The sequence below is a fragment of the Mobula birostris genome, chromosome 17 (genome assembly GCF_030028105.1).
Source record: "Mobula birostris isolate sMobBir1 chromosome 17, sMobBir1.hap1, whole genome shotgun sequence".
Taxonomy (NCBI): domain Eukaryota; kingdom Metazoa; phylum Chordata; class Chondrichthyes; order Myliobatiformes; family Myliobatidae; genus Mobula; species Mobula birostris.
The window spans coordinates 22,764,441-22,777,292 of record NC_092386.1 but is presented as its reverse complement, the minus strand read 5'-3'; the positions used below and the strand labels follow the sequence as shown (position 1 = coordinate 22,777,292).

General features: G+C 38.8%; 1 protein-coding gene across 2 annotated transcripts in view; it reads right to left on the bottom strand.

The window, feature by feature from the left end:
* Nucleotides 1-12,852, bottom strand: part of man2a1 (mannosidase, alpha, class 2A, member 1) — a 117,976-nt gene that overhangs the window by 87,998 nt on the left and 17,126 nt on the right. For both annotated transcript variants that reach the window (XM_072281378.1, XM_072281377.1), the window contains exons 4-6: nt 10,505-10,676; nt 4,679-4,806; nt 2,401-2,574 (exon numbers count right to left, since the gene is read on the bottom strand). In XM_072281378.1, coding sequence (XP_072137479.1) covers nt 2,401-2,574; nt 4,679-4,806; nt 10,505-10,676 — 474 coding nt within the window. The remainder of the gene's footprint in view (nt 1-2,400; nt 2,575-4,678; nt 4,807-10,504; nt 10,677-12,852) is intronic.

Sequence of the window (12,852 nt, the reverse complement as noted above, 5' to 3'; positions counted from 1 at the left end):
GGGCACACGAGTACATTCAGCCAGAGACTCATTCCACCGAGATGCAACACTGAGCATTATAGGAAGTCATTCCTGCCTGTGGCCATCAAACTTTACAACTCCTCCCTTGGAGGGTCAGACACCCTGAGCCAATAGGCTGGTCCTGGACTTATTTCCTGGCATAATTTACATTTTACTATTATTTAATTATTTATAGTTTTATATTACTATATTTATACTCTATTCTTGGTTGGTGCAACTGTAACGAAAACTAATTTCCCTCGGGATCAATAAAGTATGACTATGACATGACCGTGAAGCCTTGCGTGGTCACCTGTGTGCGCATTCATGACGTGCGCAGGTGATGTGCGCATGCGCGTACGTGCTGATTTTTTTCTCCCCACAGATCGGTTTTGCCTTCATCTTCCCAACTATACTGTACATACATTATTTCTACTTTATATAGGCTGTGCATTTATCATATCATACCTGCTTTTACTATATGTTAGTGTTATTTATTTTTGGTTTTATGTGTTATTTGGTATGATTTGTTAGGTTATTTTTTGGGTCTGGGAACGCTCAAAAATTTTTCCCATATAAATTAATGGTAATTGCTTCTTCACTTTATGCTATTTCAGCACAAGCGGTTTCATAGGAATGCTCTACCTTAGCGGGGGAAATACGGGACAAGGGCGGTCCCATATGAGACAAACCAATTTAGCCCAATATATGGGATGTCCCGGCAAATACAGGACAGTTGCCAACCCTATGTTCAAGTTCAACAGTGCGTGACAGGGAATGAGGAATGATGCAGCTGACTCATATCATTTCATCACGGCCCGGTAGCGCATGCTTTGCGGCCCAGTACCAGTCCGCGGCCTGGTGGTTGGGGACCGCTGAGTTACAGCGTCTAAATCCTGGAAGCTGGCTTGGTTGGGAGCATCTTGTAACATAGCCATGGAAGATAGAAAGCCATGGTAAATGAAACAGAAAATATCTTAGAAGTCTATTATGTAGAAAATAGCCACCCTATTAGTGCTGCCTCAGTCATCAAAGTAATGGGAGTTGTCATCAATTCTTAATCAGACAACATTTAACAATAAACCTACTCACCAGTATTGAGCTTGGACTTTAGCAAGATCAACAAGCTCCAAGTATCAATGGTCCAAAAAAGAACAAGATCTGAGTCCCTTAATTAATAAACAAATATGCCAAAAACTGGTGCACTGTTCAATCAATATACCACTGAATTTTTAAAAATTATTTTAATAAAGGAGAGTTTGTTGTAATTGGTACCTTTGCTCTAGGTGAAAAGTTACACTTGCCCTCTCATTATTTCCTGATCACAGCCCCTATCTTTGCAGTTTTGCCATTCATTGGTGAATCTAAATGGACAATAACCTTCATCAACTCCACTTTCAATTTACTTACTACTCAAGATCGTTCTAATCAGCAAAATTAAATTCTGCATTACTTTCACTATAAATAACTCTCACTATAAGCTCCATACCATTGTCTCCTCAATCATGTTGCAACAATATATATCTGCGACAATACATATTATAAGCAATCTGCTGGAAGAACTCAGTGGATCAAGCAGCATCTGTGAATGGAAATGAATTGTCAGGTCCTGATGCAAGGTTTGTCAACAACTCCTTTCATCCCACGGATGCTACATGACCTGCTGAATTCCTCCAGCAGATTGTTTAATGCTCCTGATTCCAGCAACTGTAGTCTCTTGTGTCTCAACATGCACATAAGATTCTTTTGTCACAGAGCAGTACATCACTGTTCTCGCTGCTTCAAAAAAAAATTACTCTCACATTTGTCATTCTATTAGAGCTAAGGAATGGTTAGCAGTAGTTAACAAACACAGTGCAACTTGGACAGCAACATCATCCTGGATATCCGAACTTAACTATGCAATTGCTCTTGACATAACTTACATCAAGAGGCAGATCTGTTATTGTCCTGAAGTAGCCAGCAATGGCCAATAGCTATTCAGTGTGGTGTCTGACAATCTACATTATAACAATAGGAATCTGATGAATAAATTCAGAGGTAAAGATTTAGTATAACTTTTAAGTACCATATTTATTAAACATACTCTGTTTGATAGAAGTCCATGACTGTCTCATTATTATTTGAAATAACATATATTGATCTCTAGTGGGGTTCTCAACAGTGAGCTCTTGATCAGCCGTTCATATTCATAATTCATATTCAGCCTTTTGTGTAACACTGTACATATGGGACTGTGCAAGGTAAAACTTAAACACCAAATTAATTGATGTTTAAATTTATACCAATGATGACAGTTATTACAAATGCTCTAAATACATGAAAAGAATTATAATTTTAAGCTCAGCATTACACAGTAAATTAGAATGTTATTAGATATATTTTACTATTTTCACCTACCCCAGTTCTGACGCCAGTAGAATTCCAGGTTCTTTTGAGTTGCAAAATGTTTCTTGACAGAATAGTGAACTCTCTGAATTAGCATATTTGACATACCAGTCTGTTTTAAAAGATATGCCATTGTAGATGTGTGACCAAATGGATCAATCGCCCATCCTGTCCTCGGTTTTACTCCTGTCATAATGAAGAAAAGTAGATTAACCTGGTAATTATTAACCTGCTTGTACTAGGGAAGGAAAAAGGATTTGCCATTTTATTTAGTGAACAACAGAAACAAATCAGCACCATCAGAAACAACTTCTGTGGCGAGAAGGCTGCGAGCCAATATTCAACTCCATTTCACCAATTAAAGCTTCTATTTTTCACTAATTTAAGCAATGAGAGAGATGTAAAAGCTAGCTGCCTGCCTTTTTATCACTGGGGGATCGCTCTGCTGACAGAGAGGAGTGATAGCCTTTTTATAACTGGGGAAATCGCTCTGCTACAGAGGGGGGAGACTGCCTTTTTATCGCTAATGAGATCACCCTGTTATGGAGAGGGGGAATGTAGCCCAGGTTTTCTGTGTTTTGGATGTAGACTTAGACAGTAGACTATTTTTTTCCAGTCTGATGGCTCTTGTGTTTTTCACCTGATATTTCTTGGGTTTCTTTTTGTGCGCAAGGAAGGGGGACTTGGGGGTTGATGTGCCTGTTCCATTTTTGTTTGTTTTTTTTTGTGCAGGGAGGAGGGATTTGGGGGTTGATGATCATGCTGCCATTCGTTTCTTTCTTGGTTTCATGGCTATCTAGAGAAGAAAGTTTTCAGAGTTGTATACTTTGATAATAAATGAACCTTTGAAAATTTTTGGATAGCAGAGGAATCAAGGGAAATGGCAATATATCAGCATGCATAGACATGGGTTTGTTAACAGGAATAAAAGACCAGGCATGAAGAGGAGGAGGGGAGGAGGGGAATAGGAGATGAGCTGTCATCGTCAAGAAATCCCCGAGTTAGGACAACTATGCAGCCAAAAAAGTGAAAACATAAGTTTCCCTCACATCCAACAATTTGTGATGAAAGAAACCACTAGGTCTGGACAGGTCTGTCAACACATGGAATAGGTGCTGCCATTCTCAGCAATGAGTCAATTTAAAGAGCTGGCCAGGCTGCAACCTGAACCCAACATCTCAAGGCTGAGAGGCTGTACTCCTTAGCCTACTCAACATCAACCCTCAATGGCAATCTGTTCATACTGAGCCGAGGATGATTCACTGATCGTTTCATGCCAAAGTCTTGCCACAGCAGTGAGATGGATAAGGGTTGATGCTAGGTGCTCAGTGGCTTGACAGAGTAACTCCTGGCCTGTTTTAAAGTACTGTGGGGGTTTACCAGCACTAAAACGTCCTATGAGTGTTCCAGTGGAGGACCAAGAGAACTAAAATGAATCAGTACTCTCCAGAGCAGCACTAATTGGGTACCAGTGGAGAGGATGTAGATGCAAGTTAACAAGTAGAAAGATTAGAGTGGTTTGGATGAAATCCTTTTCCTTCACAACTTGATGAGGGTTGGAACTTACTGCCTGAAAGGTTAGTAGATGCAGAATTGATCACATTAGTAAATTAGCTGGATGAACATCTGAAATGAGCTGTTATGTACAAGGTTCTTTCAGATGAAGGAGCTGTAATGCAAGAGTAACGAAACAGTTGCATTACTGATTGAACTATATGGCTATAACCTTTGCTATGTAAGGTGCTATATAACTTTGGCCTGTGCTATAACCTTTGATGATGGCAGCAGTTATAAAAAAGTAATAAGCCAGTATGCAAGGAGAGGGAACAATTTAAAACGTTAGCTAACACTGGACCTGAGAAGAGATACATTCTGAGGACAAAACAAGTTCCAAGGGGATTTGAAGAAAGATAGGAAAGGATTTCAGGAAATGCATGTTGGGGGCAAGAGAACAGCGAACACATTGAGTTTGCAGGGAAAAGGTAGTGTTTTCAAATTCATGGATAAAGTTTTCTGAACTTTTCCTATTATTAATTTTGTAACTATTTTAGAAATTTTACACAGTCTCTTAATTGTAAAAAAACATAAATAGACAAGAAATTAAGAAACTTATACATCTATATTGACAATGATTTTATTGATGATCAAATCTTTGATGTGGCTGACAAACAGAAGCACAGAATTAATAGTTAATTTCTACAAAATTCCGTGATAGATTGTTAATATATTCAGAAATGGTGGTTAGTAATTGAAAGAAAAGATGCAAGAATAATCTCTGAATAATTCTCACCCAAGTTCTTCTCAAGCCACTGATGTCCTTCAATCAGCTGGTCAATCATTGCAAAATAATGTGTACTAGCCTCATCAGTCATGACCCAACCTCCTGTTGTTATTTCCAACTGACCCTGTTCACAAAGCCTAGAAGAGAAAAGTAGCACCAAATTTTAGAAATTCATATCAAGACAGCAAAATGCTATATTTCAATATTCCTTTAAAAGTTTCATTTAATAGTTATGGTTTAGAAAACAAAATTCAGAATTAAGTAGTACTTAGAAAAAAACAATTTGAACAAAAATATAATCCAAAAGCAAAATACATGTTTCCCCCACCATCCGAAAATAGAGCGTTCCTATGAAACGGTTCGTAAGCCGAAATGTCGTAAAGCGAAGAAGCAATTACCATTTATATGGGAAAATTTCGTGAGCGTTCGCAGACCCAAAAATAACCTACCAGATCATGCCAAATAACACATAAAACCTAAAATAACAGTAACATATAGTAAAAGCAGGAATAATATGATAAATACACAGCCTATATAAAGTAGAAATACTTCTCTACAATGATTGCCTGCACAGATCTCCGTAGCAAAAATCTCACGCAAGCACTCTCGGCAGAAAATCTCACGCAAGCGCTGCTGGCATAAACGCGCTGTCCAGTAACCTTCAAACTATGAAGCTGCCAAATCTACCAAATAACACGTAAAAATACACAGCCTATATAAAGTAGAAATAATGTATGTACAGTGTAGTATCACTTACCGGAATTGGGAAAACAGTGCCGAGCACACTGATGATGGTGCGTTAGACTGAGTCATCGCAGGCTGGGTGGTGCAGTGGCCCCCACCCTCCGGGCCACCGACCCGCGATTGCCGATTGCATCGCCTCTGCATCGACAATTACGTGCTAGGCGGCACCTAATCGATTAGCATGTTTATTTCGGCTTTTTTCTTAAAGATGTGCTGTGTGCCCCCCGGCTACCGCTGCATTCTCCGCAAATCGGTACAGTATCTATCCGGGGCCCCGGTGTTGGGGTGGTGGGATACAGGGGTGTCATCTCGTCGATCAGGGCAGGCAGCTCATCTTCTCCTATGACTGCCCGCCTCGATGTCAAAGGTCAAGGTTCGCCGTCTGCTGTGGCTGATGTGGAAGGCTTGCTTGACTGCCGAGCCTTGCGCATTTTTGTATCATACAGTTGTTTGTAAGCACTCAAACCATCCTGCAAATATCCCCTAAACCTATGTACCCTTTCAAAATTAAAGTCGTACTTTATCATTGCAGCAAAAATCTCACGCAGTTGCTTCACTTTCTGCATTCGGTTGCATTCGGTTTTGATTGTTATCCTTTCGTCTTCCAATTGCATCAGCTCTTCATCTATCAGTTCTTGGTCATGGGATGCCAAAACCTCTTCAACATCATCTTCGTCAACTTCCACAAGCCAAACTCACTTTGTCCTTGCTTCGTTCACCACGATCGAAACGCTTAATTATGTCTAGTTTTACGCTAAGTGTAACACCCTCACTCTTTCAGGCTTTTCTGACACCTTAGAACTCATCTTGCTAACGGGCTGCTCAATGCAACATGTTAAAGCAATACCGTTCCGAATCTGGGGGAGAGCGGCTGCTTGGGGCGTGCTCTGCCTTTTACCGCGCCCTGATTTTTTATCGCGCGCTGCCTTTCTTCGTAACAGTGAAAACACCTTCTGAAAGCAAAAACAGGGTACTAATGTAGATCTTTCGTAACAGTGAGGTTTCATAAAGCGAACATTCGAAAAGCGGGGAACACCTGTACTGCAATTGCTGGGGAATTCATAATTAAACAGAAAATGCTGGACATACACAGTCAGATAGGTAGCAACTGTGGAAGAACTTTCTTATTGATGAACTTTTATTACAACCACTGACCTGGTAGGTATTTTTCTGGCATCGTCAATTTTATTTTGAAAAAACACGTGGAGAGTATAATATAGTCTCACTTAAACTACCTGCAAATTAAATCCTTTTTTGAAGCCACTTAAAAATAAAATCTCTGCAAATATTCTTTAAGTTCTTTAAGTACTTCCACATCTTAGAGCAAAAAAATAATCTACACAGTGAAGTCTGTTCCTGTTTTTAAAATGCAAATATTTTCCTTTTTCTTTAGGACATTCAGAAATTATTGAAAGGACACAGTAGGGTTTTGATAAATCCCCAGTCTCAAATGACCTCCTATCATTTAAATAAAAACACAAAATGCCCAACATGGAGAATTTATAGGACATTTTGTAAATTGATGTAAGATTCAACTGGAATTTCAATGAACGTTCTCAATCTTGCTGGCCACTAACTGAGCATAAATGATCCACAAAGTGCAAACACTGAGTTATAATAAGTTGCTTTGTGTACTAAACAATCTAAAATCTAAGTTCTTATATTCTTATGTGCAGTTAAAATAGACGACGAAAACTTACTGACCCAGTCTTGATTCTATTTCTTTCGCTACAGATACTGCCTTACCTGCTCACCATTCAAACATTTTCTGCTTCTGCTACAAATTTTCAACATCTACAGCATTTTCTTTACTTACTAAATAATCAATATTTGGCTTTATTATCAAAATATTCTGGCAGACCAGAGATGGTCTGGTCATTGTGTTGTTAGAACTAGAGGACAAACACTTAAAAACTTCTATACACCAAAATCTGCAAATCACATTGCTGATCATTATGTAAGGTGAAGACCGTAAAATGTTTTGCTTGCACACTTTCAATTGAATTATCCTATTAATGCAAGTCATACAGCACAGAAAGAGGCCCTTTTATGCTCACATCAACCAAAATACCCATCTATGCAAGTCCCATTTGCCCACATTTGGCTCATATCCTCCCAATCCACAGACCCCTTGGTTAATGGTAGGGGTCCAAGATGTTAAGTAGGTTGGGAATCCCTGCTCAAAACCTTTCCCATCCATGTACCTGTGCCAAATGACTTCCAAATGCTGTTTCTTTACCTGCTCAGCCATTTCCTCAGCTCAATTCATATATAGACCACCTTGGTGAAAAAGCTGCCCCTCTGGCTTGCATTAAATCTCTCATCTCCTTTAAATCTCTGCTTTTTAGTTCTTGATTCCCAATCCAGACTTTCTGAATTCCCCCTATGTACATCTCTCGTAATTTTATACATCTCTATAAGATCACCACTCACTCTCCTGTGCTCCAATGAATAAAGTCCTACCTTGTTCAATTGCTCTTGGTAATTTAATCCCTGGAGTCCTGGCAACATCCTTGTAAATCTTTTCTGAACGCTTCCCAACTTAACATCTTTCCTTTAGCAGTGTGACCAAAACTGAACACAACATTGCAAATGAAGCCTCGCCAACATCTTGTACAACTACAACATGACATCCCATCTTCTGTACTCAATGACCTAAATGCTGAAGGCCAGCATGCCAAAAGTTTCTTCCCATTCTGTATACCCATGAATTCACTTTCAGGGAACCATGTACTTGAAATGAAATGAAATGAAATATCTTTATTGTCATTGCATAGTACAATTCGTCATGCACCAATACAGCGAAAATGAGTATGCAACTCTCGTACTCAATGCTATAAAACAACAAATAAATAAATAAACAATAAATAAAATCAAGTAACCAGCCAGTACAAGCAATGTCCAGCAGTACAAAAGCGCAACTCAGATGCATGACAACCATAAAACCAGTATTAAAGTAGCAATATAACAAATTTATGGATGATGCTTGATCGATTGGTTCAGAGCAATTATAGCTCTGGGAAAAAAGCTATTTTTCAGTCTGGAAGTGTGAGCATAGAAAATCTTATAACGTCTGCCAGATGGAAGAAGTTGAAACATATGATTGCATGGGTGTATATTGTCCTTATAGAAACTTGTAGCTTTCCTTAGGCAGCATGAGCTGTAGGTGTCTTCCAGGACTGGGAGCTGTGTCCCAATGATCTTCTGTGTGCTAAGACGACCTGCTGAAGTGCTTTCCTACCAGCTGCTGTACAACTGTTAAGATACTCTCTATGGTGCAGCAGTAAAAAGTCACCAGCATCTGTTCAGAACTCCCTGGTCTGACTATTCTACAATATACTTCACAGAAGTTTATAAAATCACGAAAGGGATGGATAAAATGGATAGTTATAGTCTTTTCTCCAAAGTTAGGGAATCTAAACCTAGAGGGCACAGATATATGAGGGGAGCAATTAAAAAAATACCTGACAGGGAACTTCTTTACACTGAGAGTAGCAAGAATCTGGAATGAGCTGCTAGAGGAAGTGGTTAGGTCAAGTACAAGTGCAATACTTACAAGGCAAGGAAGGGAAGGGCTTGAAGAATTCTGGGCCAAATGCAGACAACTGGGACTAGCAGGGAGGATGCTATGGTTTCCATGCTGCATGACTTTGATTCTATGACTTCCTGTCCAGTATACAGAAATGCTCTAACTATCCAAGATGAGTGCCGTATAAGATACAAATATGTGGGTCTTGCCCCAGAGTGAACTTCACATTTAAATTTTTAAACAATGATTTATGTTCTCAGGTGATTTATTTTAATATTAGTTTTAAAATTTCAATTGGACATGCAATATGCAAAAACCATCCAAATGCCATTTTGACATAAAAGTTCCCATCTATACTAGCCCCATTTGGTCCATGCCAAACAAGCTCCTACCAGCGTTACTGCTGTGGCCATGAGTGGTAACCAGGCCACAGAACTCAGAAAGCAACTACACCATTAGAAGGACTTTTCTTTGATTCCAGTGATCTGAGCCATTTGGAAATATTTGGAAAAAAATGGTTCTAAAAAACTACAAGTTATTACAGAATTTCAAAATCATACATTTATTTAAAACAGATTATCATAAACTAATGAAAAAAAAAGTATTCAGGCACCACATCATCACTATATTAGTGCAACATACCTTTGCAACCAAAGGCAATTGGCATTTTTGTAGCTAGGACCTGCAGGCATATGGACATTTGAACCAGCAATACAGAGAGAGATCATGAAAATGTCAAGGTCCTAGTCAAATATAACATCAGGCTAACACAGAACTTGTCTCATCAAAAAGAACCTTGGATGGATATTATTATGCCCCACTAGTAGATCTACCATTGTAATCTTAATTCCATTTAAAACAATGTATGTTTATTATAGATTTATGATTAAAATCTTTCAGTTTTGATGCTAGGTGAGATGAAATATTCACTTGCCTAAATAAATGTACTTCCAGTCAAGAAATATGACAATATCTACGGCAGTGAAGCATATGAATAGATATCAGGGCGGTATGGTAGTGTAATGATTATCACAACACTTTACAGTACGGGCAACCTGAGTTCAATTCCTGCCACACACATAAAAGTTGCTGGTGAACGCAGCAGGCCAGGCAGCATCTCTAGGAAGAGGTGCAGTTGACGTTTCAGGCCGAGACCCTTCGTCAGGACTAACTGAAGGAAGAGTGAGTAAGGGATTTGAAAGTTGGAGGGGGAGGGGGAGATCCAAAATGATAGGAGAAGACAGGAGGGGGAGGGATGGAGCCAAGAGCTGGACAGGTGATAGGCAAAAGGGATACGAGAGGATCATGGGACAGGAGGTCCGGGAAGAAAGACAAGGAGTTGGGGGGGGGGGGACCCAGAGGATGGGCAAGGGGTATATTCAGAGGGACAGAGGGAGAAAAAGGAGACTCCAAAGACAGACTAGTTGGTATTTTGTGTAAATTATCCCAAATTTAGGCCAAGATTAAATCTGGGGATTGCAAGGTTTTATCAGTAATAGAAAAATTCTTAAAAGTGTACCATCATATATTATACTGCAGAACATTTTTTGACAGCTCCAAACCTTTTAACAGCATCTTTCTTCTGCCCATCAATACTGTTCCACCATTTTGAGAAGTATGAAATCTCAGACCAAATAAATTTCCTACGAGCATCTTCTTGTAGTTTAATCACCATGTTGTTCAGGATATGCTGAGTCTGATCTCTGTAGTAGTCATCAAATGTCTTCAGCCAACCTAGAAATAATTTTAAGGATGCAAATAGATAAAAATGTTATTAAATTCTACTCAATACCCTTCCAAGCATTTATAGAAACATAGAAAACCTACAGCACAATACAGGCCCTTCGGCCCACAATGCTGTGCTGAACATGTACTTACTTTAGAAATTACCTAGGGTTACCCATAGCCCTCTATTTTTCTAAGCTCCATGCACCTATCCAGGAGTCTCTTAAGATATCCTATCATATCCATGTACTTTTATTTTTTTGCAGTTGATAACCCACACTGATGGATTCACATTAGTTAGTCTTCCATGCCTTATTGCATATGAAACACTGTTTTTTGCACTACATCAAAAGCAAGTTATTTTAATCCAAGTTAAATATAATCTTATTTTACTGCATATCTTAGTCTCCTAAAGTAGGTACGTACTTTTGAAACACCTAAAAGGGTGAGGAACTTAACTTAAGCCCACCCTCTAGGATAGATGGAGGTTGATGAATGCATAATTGGGAGATTAAAAATGTAAAAATTGCAACTTAATGAATTTCCATCAAGTAACCTCCACCACTGTTCCTATACAACCACACTGAGTTCCTGCTTTCATTTGAAGCAGTGAGTGAGCTGGCGGAACAGGTACAAATATACTCTGAAGAGGAAGAACACTATTTAAGGATCAAGGATCAACTTTATTCACCATATATATTTACATGTATCAGGAATTTACTGTGGTGTGTTGGTGCAACATGCAACAAAAAACAACATTCAGCAATTATGAAGAATAAAGAATGATATAAAAGTAAAGTTAGAAGCACGAGTATGGAATAACATATGCATAAATACGAGCATGTATTTACAATGTAAACAGCATTATAAAAAGTGGTCAAAGGTTTTTACAGTATAATGCAGTAATAAACAGAAGGAAGTGGGTGGGGGGGAGGGACTAGCAAGAATGGTTGATCAGATTAACTGCTGGAGATAAGAAACTTTTAAAATGGTGTGAAGTTTTAATAGCCCTATGGTGCTTTCCAGAAGGTAGCTTTAGGAAAAGTTAGTATACTGGATGGTGTCTGCAATGGTTTTCCTGCCCGCTTCTTTGTCCTGGACACATGCAAGTACTGCAGTGATGGTAGACTGCAGCCAATGGCATTTTTTGCTGTCCTGACAGTTCACTGTAATTTTCCTACATTGTAAGAGGATGCTGCTCCAAACCTGAGAGTAGTGGCTGATTTGAAAATGCTCCTATAATTAGCTACTTCACATCAAACACCCACCTAATACAGATATTTCATGGCTTGGAAAAGCCCATGACTGTCCATACACAAGATAGTCAGATCTGTCAGTTAAGAGACTTTAAATTAATCAAACTGATTGAGGACCAAGAGATAATAAGGTAGTTCCTTTCAACCCTTCAAGGTAATGAGTTTCCTACCACTCATGATTAGTGCACCCATCTCACACTCACTACCCTGATGCAGAAATATACTTGAGATATCTACAGTTAAGATTTTGTCCTAGAAGCAAATACAGAATGCTGTCATTTGTACAATATTTATGCATTTGGAAATCTCTTGCAATCTGCAAATATGTCCAAGAATATGCTTAAAAGTAAGCATACCTACATAAAATTTATTATTTTATATATCTTTAAACAAAAGGAAGTGTTTTGTATCTAACGTTTAATTATAACAGCAGTGCAGTTGTAAGCTGAAAGATTTATGCATTTTATATGAGTGTATGATGTACAATTTTTTTGAGCAATACTCAGAGAACTGGCTTATTCATTCACCATGGATGCCAGATGGGTGAGAAGTACACTGTACTTGAATTTCTACATTGCTCAACTACCAGGGCATATCACAATCATCCAGTGTACCTAAACCCCATTTGCTACCATAATGGCAAACACACAGAAGGCAATTTAAGCAATTCTTGGACACAGCTACCTTCACTCTTGCCTTTTAAATTAACAATCTTCTCTGTTTTGGCCATAACACCTCAAACATCACACACCATCTGGGCCACACTCACATGGGCATGTACTTATGATGCTGCTGGAAGTAAGTTTTTCATTAGCAGACTGATCAGAGATGTCCTTCAAATTGTTCATCCAATTCACGTTTAATTTATTCACTGCAGAGAAGACTATATTGTAACACTACTTAATTTCTTTTCATGGGACAAATGTACA